Source organism: Crocodylus porosus, unplaced genomic scaffold (assembly GCF_001723895.1).
Source record: "Crocodylus porosus isolate Cpor-Errol unplaced genomic scaffold, CroPor_comp1, whole genome shotgun sequence".
In the NCBI taxonomy this organism is placed as follows: Eukaryota; Metazoa; Chordata; order Crocodylia; family Crocodylidae; genus Crocodylus; species Crocodylus porosus.
Genome location: NW_017728943.1, coordinates 99,174,340 through 99,191,220, shown reverse-complemented (window position 1 = coordinate 99,191,220; position 16,881 = coordinate 99,174,340). Strand labels below are relative to the sequence as shown.

General features: G+C 43.5%; 2 protein-coding genes across 2 annotated transcripts in view; one reads left to right on the top strand and one right to left on the bottom strand.

The window, feature by feature from the left end:
- The window catches only part of NTPCR (nucleoside-triphosphatase, cancer-related), an 18,527-nt gene extending 13,916 nt beyond the window's left edge, over window positions 1–4,611 (top strand). The window contains exon 5 of the mRNA XM_019549853.1: window positions 3,302–4,611. Within this exon, the coding sequence (XP_019405398.1) occupies window positions 3,302–3,370 (69 nt within the window). The 3' untranslated portion in view covers window positions 3,371–4,611. The remainder of the gene's footprint in view (window positions 1–3,301) is intronic.
- A 9,234-nt stretch (window positions 4,612–13,845) lies between these two features.
- The window catches only part of PCNX2 (pecanex homolog 2 (Drosophila)), a 258,890-nt gene continuing 255,854 nt past the window's right edge, over window positions 13,846–16,881 (bottom strand). The window contains 1 exon segment of the mRNA XM_019549852.1: window positions 13,846–14,967. Within this exon segment, the coding sequence (XP_019405397.1) occupies window positions 14,794–14,967 (174 nt within the window). The 3' untranslated portion in view covers window positions 13,846–14,793.

The window sequence follows — 16,881 nt, the reverse complement described above, 5'->3', positions numbered from 1 at the left end:
AAAGTAGATGCTTATCTTGCTGGGATCCTATGACCCCAGCTGACTTCCTGCCCTTTGGGCAGGGGGCTGGACTCGATTTCCCGAGGTCCCTTCCAGCCCTGATGTCTATGAAATCTGTGAAATCTTCCAGTTAGTAGAAGTGCAAGTGTGTGCACAAGTGCACACGCACACACTGTCAGAAGAATGAAATGCACCTAGCATTAAAGAGGTATATTTATAACTTACAAATTCAGCCCTCTGAAACCTGACCTTTTTCTGAGCCACAGAATTTCCCTGGCTACCAAAAAGAACATTTCTCCCTTTTCAGTTTTCATCTGTCCTTCCCCCATCCCTTTCTGTCACAACATTTTTTTTTTTTTTGGTAACAAAACACTTCTTTTCCTCACTTAGGCTCTTGATATAGCTGTGTTGCATTTGGTTCGTAGCATCTAGTAACTACATGTCAAGTCCTATTTGTATTGAGCCTAGTAAAATCTGAGGTACTAGACACAAAATCAATAAACTCAAATGTCCAAGTTGTTCCTGATCCATCTGTGTCAGTTTATTTTGACAAAAGCATTGAGAAATATGGATTTATTACTCCTGTTCTCTTCCCACACTCAGGAAAAAAAGGTTCCAGTTAAACAGATTTTGCAAGACTATCTTTCCCTAAATAAATAAATAAAATAAATATATTTCCACTTGACTAACTTCATGTTATTTGTGCATGTGTAGAAGAAGCCTGGTTGTTTTCTCCATCTTACCTAAATGCATTATTGTAATAGTGATGTCCACACACTTATGGTTTTCCGAATAAAAACATATACTCATTTCTAACTTCTACTGTAGGCATTATTGGGTGATTGTGTTTTTGTCTTGCCAAGTTTGTCTAGAAAAGTAAGCCGCAACTTTGAACCATAACAACCTCTAGACCCAAGTAACTCAACAGAACATATGACTAAAACAGTTTTTGCAAAATAGTATGACAAATTTCCTAATCTTTTCAATCTGCTGTTTGATATTCTTGCTGCATGGTATACTTTAAAGCTTTAGTTGAGTAGGAATGTATATATACTTTGAGAGAATGGAAAGCAGTGGCAATGACGTTCATCATGTTACCTGAAATACTTCCTGTGGGATCTAGAATCCGACGCCCTTGTGTTTTCTGTACTTTGAAGTCCTAAGGTGCCTTTCTCAGTAATTTTTGGTTGGAGTGCTCCTAAAACGGTGGTTCTCAACCTTTTTAGACCCAAGGCACCACTCAGAAAATGTCAGCTGTGGGTTTTCCCTTGGTTTTCTTGACTACAGAAAAGTAATCAAGCAGTTCTGCTGCAGCAAAACAGTCAGAAAGTCCACAGCAGGTCAGCATAATTTTAACATTCTGGATTCCTATTTGAAATCTCTGGGTTCATCTTGTGAATCATGTTTGCACACCTAACAGTGCTGACATTGCATGGCACCACTGAAAAGACCTCAAATCACCCTACGGTGCCTTGGCACCTTGGTTGAAAGTCATTGTCCTAGAACATGTGTCAATAGCACAATTAAAGTGCCCTTCTTCTGTCAACCCGTTGTTTTCTTCATGTACATTTGCTGGCTGTGTCATTGTGTTCACTGTGTGTTTCTAGCACTTAGATGTGAAGAGATATATATAAACAGATGCTGCTATATTTGGGGTCAGATTTCAAGCTGGGCCTCTAATGGTATTGAGGCATAACAGGAATATCCAGATTTAATATGTTAATTGGTGTGTGTTAGTAGGAATATAAAACCTCAGGCTTCAGTTCTGAAGCCAGTCTCTTAGAGACCTTTTACGGAGGGCAGTATATCAAACATCTGCCAGTTGCCCCTTGTTGTGAAGCACCTTGTGTAGGATAAATTACCCCACATAAACTCCATGCTACAGCAACAGTTGTACAGTATTAGGTGTAAGACATGGGAAGATATAGTACCATTCTACTTGGTGCTGGTTAGGCCTTATTTGTGGTATTGTGTGTGGTTCTGAGCTCCATATGTTAAGAAGGATGTGGAGGAATTAAAGACGATTCAGAGGCAGGTGGCAAACATGTTAAAGAGTTTGGAAGGCAAGGAAACATTGAAAGAAGTAGGCAAGTTTAGCCGGTAGAAAAGGCAATTAGGGAGGGACATGGTAGCAAGTCTTCAAATATCTGAAAGGCTGCTATAAAGAAGACAGGAGAATAACTTTTCTCCCTTGATGCAGAGGGCAGGATGCAAAACCACAGCGTTAACTTGCAGCAAAATATGTTTAAGTTAGATACCAAGAATAAATCCCTTACCATTACAGCAGTGAGGCATTAGAATAAACTGCCCAGAAAAGCTGCAAAATCTACTTCTTTAGAGGTTTTCAGTCAGAGGTTAGATAAGCATTTGACGTGGATGATCTAGGAGTAGCCTTTAGGCCAGGGTTTGGACCAGATGACCATTAAAGTCCCTTCCAACCTTATTCTGTATATGACTAAAATGGTAAAGGTGTCTGAGGTAAGGCAGTTTCTGTATGCTTTCACTATTCTACAATCATTGCTGTGGCTACAGTGTGTATATGCCCTCTAAGAAGCAGGATACTGCACTAGATGGATCTTGGGACTGATTCAGAAAGGCAGTTCCTACATAAAATAGGTGAAATCCTAGCCCCCCACTGGCATAATTCCCACTGACCTGGTTTATTTCAGGTGTAAACACTTCATGTGCACAAGTTACAGCTTGCACCCACAAAACACAACAATTATACAGCCACTAATATTGAGCAGATGTGCTGATATTTGCATTTATCAAAGGGACCTAACCTTTCCATGGAATTGCCTTTTTTTTTCCTCTCCCAAGTATCTTGGGAAACTTGGATATCTTCGCTTCGGTGCAGTATTAAAATAGATGTCTGTAGGAGAACCTTTTTCATTTTTTACTGAAGAAGTGTCTGAAAAAACTAAATTTGACATCCTATTAAAATATAATCCTATCAGATACTGAATGCACAAAAACTACTGCTATGTAGTGTGTGAGTGGTATAAGGTATTTGGAAAGGGCTTCTCATTACCGGAAAAGGAAGTAGTGGCTCTTTGTAAGATTCCTGTCAGTCAATCACAATTGAATAAAATTACAAAATATCAGTGGTAATAAATCAAAGAAAGTACCAAATATACAAGAGCTAATGTCGGTCTATGGGGATAGATTGTTTGCTCTAGATAGTGAGGGGAAGCAGCTAATATGGAGGTGCATGTTTGATTTGACTGGTGGTGGGGGACCTTGAGTGAGATGGAGGCTATTAGTCATCAAATCATGTTAGTTTTTATTTCTCTTTCTCTAGGTTACTAAGGAAAATAGAGACTGCCTTTTGGAGGATATTGTGACAACCGTTCAGAATTGCAGAAAATGAAGACAAGTTTCTTTTTTTTGTAAGAAAAATAAGTTCTTATTTTAGTTTATAGCAGGAAAGCAGAGGCCTACACCTGCACCGAGGCACTACAGTCTTCATTGTGAGCAAGATAGCACTCAAGTGAAAAATAAGTTGGTGGGGTCCCATATTTGTCACTTTCTTATAAATAAAAGAAAAAACAACAACTTGCCAGGATTCTCTCTCACACGGACATGCACCCTGCTCCACAACCTCTCCCTGCCACAGTGCCTCATCCTGGGGTTTGAAACCAACTGGTCACAGTTATGCATATCCAATTAACTATCAAAGTCAATTGAAGTACTGATTTAGGTCATGGTTTTGCAAAACATAGTGCACAGATGGCCAGCTGTGCCCAGAGGCAAATTAAAATACTTGGGGCTATTTTGTAGACCAAATACTTCTATACCAAATGTTACAGAATTAGTGCTTGGTATCTGCAGAGCAGGATAGAATCTTGTCTGAACTACATTACTTTCTATATGTATTATCATCGCCTCCAAAATGACCTAGTTTAGGCATGCTATTTAAACATGCCTTCATGACCTTTCCAGTGAGCTTTGGCTGGTCAGTATTACAGCCCAATACGGAACGTACAGAGCAGGTAAGCTGAGTTCAATCTTGAATCAGAGATAAAGCACTGTGTAGCTTGATGATGGCATCTTTATAGAAAAGGCCCGCTTTAAATCATTTAACTGCTGCCTGAGGGGTGCATTGCCTGTTCTATATTTCTTTAGCAAATTATGTGATGGCAGGGAAAAACAAGACAATACTTTAGTACCCTGGCTTCCTTGGCAGATGCTTTTATTCCATGAAATATTAAAAAAATAAGTTCAAACCTAATGCTACATTTGACTATTCAAGTTGAACAATTCATTAAGGGTTTATTGATGCTTAATGATTTCTGTTTATTTCCTTTTTCAATCCTGCGCGTAGTTTTTGGTTAATGATGAAATAAGACATGATTGAGAGTATTAGATGACATATATCCCCAGGAGGTTTGTAAATGTGTTCAGGAAAAAGAAGTGTTTACCACTTAATCAGTTTTGCATGTCATGAAAACTTAATTCCCAGCCAGGTGCAGACTTGTTCTCTCATGATACAAAGCATTCTTCGGCTTTAAAAATTGTTAAGAATCTAGCTTTCCTTATTCCTGGATTTCTGATGTACATGGCAACAAATGTTTAAGTGAACACATTGGTTTAAAAGCATGTGAAAACTTGCGTTGTAGTCGCTCAGTCATTTATTCCCACACCATTATGCTCCAACAGCAGAAGTTCTGCGTGCGCTGCCAGATGGCGACAGGCCTTTTCACAGGTGCACAGAATGCTGTGGGTAGCCTGTAAAGAACTCTTTACTCTCTCTCATTTACGGTATGAGTACCTGTTAGAAACACTACCTGGCTATGGACCACTGGACAACATCATACCAGAGTTGAGAGGGGACCATAGGACCATTCCTTCTCTGATTCACTTAATAAGCAGTATTGGCTGAGCCAGTTTAGAAGAAAGTATAACTGTCACTGAGCTCCTTGTGGGCTGTGCTGCAGTAGGCTAATCCAGGGGGTGGGCAAAATATGGCCCAGGGGCTGGATCTGGCTCACCAGGGGATTCTGTTCGGCCTGCAGCAGGTCCCTCGGCTCTGCTCAGCCCAGGTGCTGGTGGCAGCCTGGGCTGTAGCGTGTGTGACCATTCCCCTGATTCCTGGCAGTCCTTGCAGTGGTATTTCTTCTGGTTGCTGCCGCCAGAGTCTCTGCCGCCCCCGTCTCTGCCGCCCCCAGCGCCAGTGTCTGAGTACCCTGGCCCATTTGCCTTGCACCCCCCACCAGGGGCTCTGGACAGAGCGGGGAGGCAGGATCTTGAAGACCAGCCTGGGACCCCTGTGGCAGGGTGTGCTTTGCTGGGTAGATAGGATGGACCCTTGGGCAGGTGGGGAGCAGCATCTGGGAGCAGGATGGACAGGCAGGGCCAGTGCCAGGGCCTGGATTACAGGGTGGTGACAGGCAGGGCCAGGGCTCAGGGCAGAGTCCTAATCCACTACCTGCCTGCAGAACTGGTACCCATTGCAGGGCCATACAGAGAGGAGATCATGGCTCTGCCCCAGGACCTGGCCTCGTTGTCACTGTCCTGTCTGCCTGTCCCACACACAGACACTACTCTTGCCCCATCCCATCTGCCTGATCAAGCATGCCTTGCCCTCGGGGGTCCCGGCTGATCTCCATGGAGACCCTGCCCACCTGCTCTGTCTGGCACCCCGGGCACTGGGTCCAGGGCAGCCCCCAAACTCTGGATGCCTATGTGTTTGTATAGTAGTTTGTATGATGGATGCCCTACTCCAGGGCTGTCCTACTGGCAGCCCCCAAACCATATATGGCCTGTTAGGGATTAACATACTGCCTGTGGCCTCCTGCCTGGCTGGTACTCCATCCATAGCTCTTGGAGTGGCACCAGGCAGCTCTCCCTCCCTTTTCTGGCTTCTGGTTCTTGCCCTGCTCCTAGGATCAGGCTGGCCCCGTGGGAGGAAGTGAGGCTGCCTGTGCTGTGCCTGTGTCAGGGAAGGATGCTGGGCTGTGTGCTTGGCAAAGGAGGAGGCCAGGCTGCCTGTGCAGCATGTAGCCAGAAGGGGAGCAAATAAATGCTCTGAAAGGAAGCTAGTTGTGTATGTGGCAGGGGAGGGAGCTCAGGGTAGGCCTAGCCGTTGTACCATGCACTCCCTGGGTCTGTGGCCTCTGCTGCACGTGGCCCCTGGCTGCCCAGAAGTAGGACAGCCCTAATGGGAAACTTTGTGCACCATGACACACACCCATCCTGTGTCCTCCCTCCCCCACATAAGCCAACGCTGTGTTAGACACTCTGTGCAGTACAGCAGCCCTCAACATTTTGTTGCATTGTCAGCTGAAGTTATAAGTTATAATTAGAAAGTTCAGTTGGCTAGTTTTAAAATAGAAGCAGAAAGCATGGGTGTTATTACAGCAGTTTTGAGTCTTTAGAACATGTCCTCAGATGTTTACAGGATAAGGAACAAAGTGGTTACTTTTGCAGGGCCAAAATTCCCGTGAGTGGTAAGGGCCATCTAAATAATTGTTCTTTCAATGATTAATAATTGCCAAGTGCTTCTTGTTCTCCAGAGCAGTCAGTTGGCATTGAGCAGAACACTGAATAAACTGTAACTGGGCCATTTAGGATCAGGTTTTGTTCAGCACTGAAGTCCATGAGAAAGACTTGTAAGACTTCAAGCACAACTGGGTGCTTAATGAGCAATGACTTCTAAAGAAAAAATAAAATCAAGGCACAGGTTAAGCATAAATGGCTGCTGCAGTTCTGCAGAGTCTGAATAACCTAGTTTGTTTTCTAAATCCTACTTTGGTCAACAAGACTTTTTCAGTTGCATTTCTGTGAGTGGCTCATAATATCCACTTTGGTGGATATGTTGTCTTGTTATTGAGCGCTTGTATGGCGCTTTGCTGATCCTGACGTCTGGTTTGTAGAATACTGTGCACAAAGAAGAAGCTACCTGGTTAGAAATTAATTCACAAACCCTACCAAGTGGGGTGAGAATTTGCTTAGTAGGCCTGTAGCAGAAAGCCCCCTTTGTACATTTCCCTTCTGGACATTGATATATAACAGAAGCCCCTTCTTGCCTGCAACCCCCGGCCCTTCCACCCCCCCCATTTTGTGCATTTCTTTTCCGTCTCAGTTTTGGCAGGGTGTGGCAAGGCTCTGAGGAATCGAGAAAGCTGAAGTGGCTTTCCATAGGAAGAACCTAGAAACTACACCTAACTATCGATTAAGCTCAGTGTCACTAAAGAAAACAGAAGAACTAAAATATCCACTGCGAAGACTGCAGATATATCCTGTGCTAACCTAACTCACTTACTGTCCCTAGTAGCTTGTGATCCTCACTATCTCACATTGCTTTTTTATATATTTCTGACAGTGCATTTTTATATTTCATCTGTCTCATTTTTACTTTGGCATTTTGTATTTTATATTTTATACTTTTAAACCCTTAAGGAACGTACTCCCTTTAGAATGACGTTACACCCTAGACCAGTGTTAAAAACCATATTGAAACTGTAATTGTAAAGTGATAAAATCTGCTATATTGGGTGGTCCTCTGAATGAATGTGAGTGTATAGTGATCAGTATGTAATTAAGTGACAATAGCCATTTTTAACTAATCAAGCCAAGGCACTTACCCTATGGACTATTCTTGCAACCCATGACAATACAGCCATTAAGTCAAGAAGTCAAAGGTGGACTCCCAAAACTTCAGGTAACAGCAGGCAGACACCCCTGTAACTAACAGCGGTCATGTACTACTCAAAACCCACGTGAGAGTGACCTCCAGATTGGGTAGCCAAGATGATGCTGGGGGATTACACAAGTCTGCCAGAAAGGGATAAAAGGCAGTGAAGCATGACCCTCAGTGGTGCCCTCTCATCCAGCACCTGGCCTACCAAGACAGAAGGACAAGCAGGCAACCCCCTTCTAGAGAAGACATCTCCTTGAAAGAAGCTGACCATCGACAGCAGACTCCAGGGACTCGGTAGATATAGTCACACCAGTGCTCTCACAATCGCTACACACTATATTACATGGGTTGGAATGAGTGAGTGCATGTGTGTGTATGTGCTAAGGTGACCAGTACCACCCATAACTCAAAGTTTGCATTTATGATTTTATTGGTAACTTCACATCCCGTCCAATAAACTAGAATTTATTATGACTTGCTCCTTTGTAGCCAACAGGCCATTAATTCAAGACTAGAAATATGGCGTATATTTTTATAGAGCGCATAGAAAACAACTTATCAAGGGGCATAGGTGATTCTCCATCACTTGAAGTCTCCACCACTTGAAGTCCTGCTGAATTCAACAGGAATTTTCTGATATCCAGGATTTTAAGGCTATGATGGATTTTTGATTAGAGGTGCACCAATATGTCAGTCCCATATCGAATCGGTATCAATACGAGAAAAATTAGGAGTATCGGCAGTTAGCTTTTTGTCTGATGTGGCCAATAATATGGCCTATAAATGTTGCATGCACGTGCACAGCCTGCCAGCATGAAAAGCAGCTGGGTCTGGTTGGTAAGTCTGTTGCGAGGGAAGGGGCGTTGGGTGAGGGGGAGCAGATTGAGGCCCCCATGGTGACAGAGGGAGTGCGGCTGGGGCTAGGGCAGGGGCAGGTGCTGCCCAGCTTGGGTGGGGCAGGCACGGGACAGAGCTGCAGCTTGTCCGAGGAGCCTGGGGAGGTAGCTCCTGCCACTGCATGCACCCCAGGAGGGCATGTGACCCCTGGATCTGGGTGCAGGGTGAAGGTGGACTGCTGTTGTGGGCTGGGGTTGCACTTGGCTCTTCCCAATGGGGGATGGGCCAGGCTGCTCTTGGGGCAGGCAGAGGGAGCACTGGAGGGAGTTGGGAGGGGGGCTGCAGCAACCCCAAAATTCACCATAGCTCCGCTCCCAGTGCTACTGCTGCCTGCCTTGAGTGCAACCCAGCCTAGCCCCCGCTGGGACGAGCCCAGAGCAGTCCCAGCCCGCAGTGGCAGCCTGCCTTCACCCTGTGCACAGAGCCGGGGGGCACATGCCCCCCATTCCCTACTGTGGTGTGCGGTAGCAGGGACTCGACCCCCCCTGCCCCCCGCACCCCTTGGACAAGCTTCAGCTCCATCCCATGCCCCACCCTGACTGGCCAGCATCTGCCCCAGCACCAGTCCCACTGCCTCCCTCACAGTGGGGGCCTCGATCTGCCCTCCCCATGCTCCTTTCTTCCCTCCACCCCTTCCCCCACAACAGACTTAGCAGCCGGTCACTGCGGGGCTGCATATCAAAATCAAATCGGTATTAGCCGATATGTATCATTAAAAATTGGCCATCAGTATTGGCCCAAGAAGTCTCTATCAGTGCACCCCTAATTTTGACTTCCATGAGGCCAGGATTGTGTTTTCAGAGCAAGAGGTAGGTGCCTTTCTAAAGAAAATATTTTTGGCTCCACACAAAATACAGATTGAACTGCTGAGGGAAATTGTGTCTTGGTTAAAAAATAGATGATAGTAATAGTTTCTTCTAGTCTGATGCAATGCCAAGATAATGCAGGTTGCCAGTTTCAGATCTGCTATAAAGGGGTGAGAAACTAACAGCCCCAAATTAAGCTCGGCTTCTATGGTACCCTACATTTACTTTAGAGATGTAAAAATGCAGTGCGTGGTCTCACAGGCGTAGAATATTTGGAAAACCCTAAGAGCACTGTAACAACACACACAGCATTCCCAGTTCTCCCGACAAGCTAATTTACCAGTGGCAAACATTTAGTGAAAATAACCTTAGACACATCAGTGAGATCCCGGATGACAACATTACTGCACCTGCACATTTTAATTGTTGTGAAAAAGGCGAGAATAACTGGTGCCTCATACGTTGTACAATCCTGAGAATCAAGGAAGGCAAGGAAGCGTATAGCAGTTCCAGCATAAAATTGCGCAGGCAGTAAGACAAAAACAGAGGCTGCATTATTTATCATGTGTCAGACCGCTTTTTACTCACAAACTGATATGTGTAAAAGAGAATGGTAAATCTTCATCACACTTGCCCTGCTACAGAGTTAATAACAGGGCTAGGAAATACCAGTTTTACAGAACTAATTGGTACTGGTAAAGTTCGCTAATGAAATGCCATCCTTCCCATTGCAGGAAGCAGAATAAAAGTGGCACTCATCTGAGAGTGAGGAGGAATAATTTGTAGATGAGATGGTTATTATACCCAGCCGGAAAACTTGAGTCCATACAAACCTCTCAACATCAGCTTCTTGAATAAACCTAATTCTGAGTCCAAATTCCATCAAAGAGCATCCTGGAGATAGAAGAAGGGGGTGGGGGGGGAACAGTATCTTTTTGCCTTGCTTCAGTCCATCTCAGTGGTTCTCAAGTGGGGTGCTGCAATCCAGGAACTGCCTCTGTAGCAGCCAGGTAAACCTGCCTTGCATGTAAGGCTGTGGCACACATGCCCTCCTGCTGTGTTAGGGCTCTCTAATAACCCTGAAGCATTGTTTCACAATCAGGGTGCCACCAGATTTTTTTAGGGTGTCTGGAGGGATGGGGAGATAAGTGAAGTGTTAGGAACTAAGCTGATAAATATGCAGATAAGTGCAGGGTCAGGCTTCTCCCTTCCTGGACAATCCCCCACCCCCACTGCCAGCCCCCTTTGCCCCCTCAGGAATAAAGCTCTGTATTCTATAAATTAGCTTTTGAACTTGGGTGCTACTCCAGTCCAATGAGGGTGCCTTCAGTTCAGAAAGGTTGACAACTGCTGCACTGAAACAAACAGCTGGTTTGGGCTATAGCCCAGTCCAAAGGCCCCCACACTTCCCAGAAACAGGCATGCAGGGCCCATATGCTTTAGGGTTATCAGAGAGGGCTAGCAATGTGTGCTACCGCCAGTCCCAGGCTGACTGCAGCAGGCACGGTGGGCAGTTGAACCTGGAGGTCACAGCATGCAGTAGAGAAACACCGAAGTAATTTGAGCTAGCACCAACAGTGGGTCTCAACTGGGGATGCCGCCACATTCAGAAAAGTGGTTGTGACTGCAAAGGTTGAGAAACATTGCCTTACTAGCCCAAGAAAATGACCTGTGATTGGCACCCAGAAAGCTCCCCAAAACTTGATGATTTCAGGGAATTCAAAACAGTTTTAATCTGGAGAAGGGAAATAGTACTGAGTTATAAGTACTGTTGATCAAGATGATACTGAATCTTTCTGTGCCTTCACAGAAAAGTCCTAGGCCTCGCCAGCAGGTCTTCACTTATAAGAGCTGCCAGTCAGACCTGGATTTGTACTCTTGGTTGAACAGAAATACAAAGGTCACTTGACAAAGTTTGCGCAAGTGTTATTGTCACTTTCTTACTGACTGCAGTAGGAAACAGCTAGGCAATAGGCCAAGTTGAGGGACTGCCAGGTGGTAACCAGGTGCTGGTGCAGACACAACTGATTTAGCAGCCCTTGGCTAGACTCAGTAATGTTGGTGAAGTTAATTGCTTTGATCCTTTGGGCAGCTTCTAACATTATCTTCATCAGTGCAAATGAACTGAGCATATGATCTTTACAGTATGGTGTAAGCAAGAGCAAACTAGCGAAAGACTATAATGGGGAGGTAAACCAAGGGAAAGAAAATCACGGTTAATCTGAAGGCTAGTTCTGCAGCATTGACACTTGTTTTTCCACAGAGCCCCCTTCCTGCTCTGCTGCCATTCCTCCCCTTTGTTTCCCATTCCTTGTTGCCTTGTCCAGTCCTGGTGCATTACAAGGATTCACGATTGGTTTTCTCCTACTCTGATTAAAGTAAACCCCCACCATTCCAGGGTAGATTTTACACTCCGCACCTTCACCTGCCGTGATGGTATCTGGGGTTAAGGCTTTCCCAAGAGGGATCAGTGAATGGAAATCTGCCTTCATTCCCTCATCACTCCAATGATTGTCTGAAAAGGAGCACATACATGGACTCTTTTTTAAAAATTCTAAGTTAGTTGTTCTCAGAGAGTTAATGCACTCTCCTCGGAGGCTGCAATGTTCACTGCTGTAAAGCAGAAATACATGATCTATCTGGCAGCTGATTCACTGTCTGCTTCACAGCAGTGCTAACTTCCACACATTGACCATATTCTGAGACTTGGCAAACAAGCAGTGGGAACAGTAAGCAGGCTCCTTGCTACAGAATGGACTGAGTGGCTTTCTATGATTGTTGTTTTGGAAAACCTTGTGTCACAGATATGTCCAAGATATAAACATGTTAAGATCATGCTATTTGATAGTGTTAGTCACAGTCATTCTCCAACTACCCCCGTCATTGTATAGACGAAGCACATAAGATCTACAAACTGTTCAACCTGAACCACTTAGGTCCAGATCTACAAACCAGTTCCAATAAAGGGTTTAGGCACCTGCAACAAGACTTAGCCATCTGAAGTCCATCTAGATACTCATCACCTGCCTAGCCAATTCAGCCACCTCCCTGTTTGACCTGAAAGTTTCCTAGTTGTCTAAATTGCTGCTTCCATCCTTGCCCAGCACTGCCCTAGCCTGAGCTACGCAGCTAGGACCTGCCTAAGTAGTGAAAGTCCTGGATTCATATCCATCCTCACCCTGTACATATGAGTTATTGTGGAGCAGTGGTCATACTGTAAATTCATATCCATACCTTTCTCATGGTAACTTGTGTAGCCTTAACCTTAGATGCCCAAATCTCACGTAAAGCGCATTTTAGGCACCTAAGCCCTTCTATGGATCTTGGCCTTAGTTTTAACGTCATTTTTTTCAGTCTTCTCACTTCCAGGTAAAAAATACACCCCAGCAAACTAACCTTGTGTTCAATACAAGCTTATGCATGGTCTCTGACTCCCAACAGATCTTTAATGCTATGTAGATAGTATTTCTATCTTTAAACATATCAAAGATTTCACACCATTCCTCAAAGTTTCCCTCAAACCTATAGCTTGTTGTTTTAGAGAATATCTGTAACACTTTGTTTTCTTTTCCACTTTTTAATTGCTAATTGTTAGCATTGTGAAGATGTAACTTTCCTCTTCTATTCAAATTATTCCAATAAAAATCATTTTTAAAAATCAGAAGGAAAAATCAGTAGCACAGGTGCAGCTGCTAAAAAGAAATGAACTGTTTGGAATAGCTCCATTTTTATAGTTACTTAAAAAAATCTTCCAAGCAACTAAAACTTACAGAACTACATCTAACTTGGTTTGGCTTGAGTCATTTGTGCTTTGGGAGTGGTGGGGAGTAAGAAGCAATCTGTGTGGCAATCTGTGGAGCAGCAGACTGGCATCATAATAAGCACTTACCTGGTACGCTGTATGTCCACAAACGGATGTGGTCTCTTAACTGGGAATATGACTTGAAGTGTGTCCTGTTAGGATCTTGAGCTCATCTGTGGTGTAGGTGCATTACATGTGCTGCTGTCACTTTTACTTAGGCTGGCCATGTGGCAGCAGTATGTCTGAGAGGCTCATCATGAAGCCAGAAATGACCATAGTGCAGAAGAGCATGGGTTTTGCCATAACATACAGCGTGTTAGAACCTAATTCATTCATTAATAAGATGGAAGACAAAATGTGGATTTTCAAAGTTTGCAAATCTGGTACAAATCATATAAACATGATTAAAAGAAAATAAGAATTACTTTCTCACAAAATGGCCTAGGCTTGTTTATTGTTACTGGTGTTACTGAGTTTTAATGTCCATAGCATTAAATATATATGTCACGGTGATGGACACAGTATGAAGATCTGATAGCAACACTAAATAGTGAAAGGTAATGAAACTTTGCTACAGAACTGCCTATTCCATCTTGCACCAGGTGGGAGAAGGCACCTGGCTGTGGATTCCCATGATAAGAATTAGAAAGAAGAAAGACTCCACTGTAGGTACAATAATAAGAAACACTGGACACTGATAGTTGGAAATTTTTTAATTACAAAAAAAATGAGAAGCAAGTGTGTTATGTTCTATAGTACATTAAGGACCTGCTATAGGCTTCAGAAATAGGCATGCATTCCTGTAAATGCAACAGGAGTGCGTAATTATATGTAAGAGCAGCCTTTTAAGTAAAACTGCTTTGTTTTCAAATAAGGAGCACCATATATGCTTTGTGAAGGCTTTCCATGCACTGGCTATATTTTTTTTTCAAAGCCTGCCTTATAGCAATGTGCAGTCTGGCTCATTCATACATTATTTCAATATGGCTGCATGCACACTGTATTAATATGTTGCTACACATAATTACTACCTGTGTTAACACATGAAAGAAAAGAAAAAAAATAGGTTTGCCATTAAAAATTCTTAGATACAGCTCTAATATTACAGTCACTGTACAGTTCTATTACATATTCATTACTCCTATTCAAAATTTGTCTTTGTGATACATTATGTATAAAATGTCAATTATTTAACATGCAATCATCTTTTTTAGTTATGGCAGGAAACAGATGTCTATGGGCTTTTCACTGAGTTGCATTAAGATTTTCGGTTGTGTTCACTCCCAACTCCAAACATTATTCTTTCTGGGCACTTATAAAATTCCACCAGAAGTGTCAGCACCTCTGCAGGGGAAGGAATGGCAGTCAGATTTTATTGGTTGTTCTAATAATTACAAGAACCTGAGATGAAGTGGCACTGCATTTTAGGACATCCTGAAACTCTTTGAAGATCCTTCCATCCCCACCTGCCAAGACTTTTTACTGAAGAACCTCTGCCCCAATGGTATGCTCTCTCAGAAGTTAGAAAAATAAATGTTTTGAGGTTTGTTGTTATATTTGAAAAATAAAACCATCTGCAGCTGACTGACCTAGCCATGTCTATTTGAATTTTAAGGAATGCATGGTCCTTTAAGTAGGAGTTTTCTTTATTGCTCTTCCGACAAGCTGTGCTGAGAGGCTGTGTCCTCCAGGGCCATATCCTCCTGGCTAGCCCTCCTGCATTCCAGGTTCTGAGCCATGAAAATGGCATGGGCAGGGCCTAGCTCTCTCCGGGGTCTCGATTCGGTAGTATCCATTGCTTCACACGTCTCAGAGAATTGCTTAGAAAAGTATAAAAGAGTTTAGGAAATAGCTTAATAGGGTTTTTTTTCAGAATGACATTTTGAAACAAGGTACAGCTTGAGCAAGGCTCTTAACATTCATTATTTACAGTGGGCATTTCAAGTGCTAGAAAGGAAACCAGAGATGACTTTCATACGTGTCCCCCTTCATACAATAACGGCATAAAGCACGAGATAAGAGGCATGTACAGGATTGTTTTAAATTTCACTTGCAATGAACCGTGAACAACAGAAGATTATCAGGCTAAGAAAAATGTTTTATCCTCAAATGTAGTGAGTCTGATGCTGTTCCAGCTTTGCCAAAAGACTATCATGCTATTGCAGCCGATTTAAGTACAGATTTTACTGCAGAGTTTACTTTAGACCCTGACTATGGGAAGTGCTCAGCACAATTGACCAAAATGGAAAGGTGACATCCATATCTTCCAGGATTCAGATGGCAACCTCTTTGGGGTAGGAGACGCATCTTACCATCTGTTTGGGTAGTGACAAGCATGTTTATTGGTGTTGCAGAAATAATGAAGAGTAATGAGTGTTACTTGTATGAATAATGATGGAAGATTAGACCATAGAAAGTAATGTTCAGTCTAGTTTCTCTTGGAGTTTATGGCAAAGTTCCTTGCATTCACCGGGAGTAAGACTGAGCCTTACATGTGTTTGGGATGAAGTACGTATGTCAAGGGGGCTCTGCCATCTGAAGCTTGAACAAGGAGTGTCATGTAGTAACATGATCCTATGCTGTGTGTCAGAGAAAAGAATTTTGTCATAATGACAGCACTATAAACTTACTTGGTTCCATTTGTTAGTGTCAAATGAACCAGAGAGTAATTATGCTCTCTCGCACTTTGTCTTTTACTGGAATTGCCAAACTGCTTCATGGCTAATGATTTTATCATTTCATTTCATTGCCCCTGGGTGCTGTAGTGAAGACGATGGGATATGGAATGGTGACTAACTAGAACTAAAAATTAAATGACAGTCAGGTAGCCAGCAAAACACCACACCAAACTGCACGCACAGAGATTTTTCTCAGGGAAGAGCATGGATGGGAACTTGTTGCAAATTTTTCAGTGAAAAGTTTTTCTGTCAGAACATGATGATGTGTCAGACCCCAAACATTTTCATACTAGATTTTCATCAAGGTTTCTCAGCAGCAAATCACCCAAACCCTGTTAAAGTGAACACCTTATTTTAATGACCTTTTCTTACAGTCCCATAAGGTTTTGTTTTAACAAGGCTGTGCTGTAATTAAACATTGGACCTGGTATTGGCAACAGGGGATGACATGATAGGGGACTTACAGATCAGTGGTCACCCGGGGGACAGTGACCACCAAATAATAGAATTCATCATAAGGTGTAGGGTGGGTAAAGTAACTAGTAGGGTGGAAGTGCTAGACTTCAGGAAGGCTGACTTCAGCAAACTCAGGCGTTTAGTCAATGATGCACTGCAGAGTAGGAGATTTGGCGAGATGGGAGCCCAGGAAGGGTGGCTGTCCCTTAAGGAAACGATCCTTCGGGCACAGAGGGAGATGGTATCGATGCAGGGGGAAAGGGGCCAAGAGGCTTCCTTGGCTGACCAGAGAAATCCAGAGCAGCCTAAGGGCAAAAAGGGGGGCATATAAGCAGTGGAAACAGGGAGAGGTTACTAAAGAGGAGTATGCCTCTTCAGCTCGCAGTTGTAGGGAGGCAGTTAAAAAGGCCAAAGCTGCCATGGAGCTGAGGATGGCATCCCCAGTTAAGGATAACAAAAAATTGTTTTTCAGATATATAGGGAGTAAAAGGAAGGCCCAGGGTGGAATAGGACCACTACTGAATGGGCAAAAGCAATTGGTGACAGACAGGGGGGACAAGGCTGAACTCCTCAAGGAGTTCTTTGCCTCAGTCTTCCTAA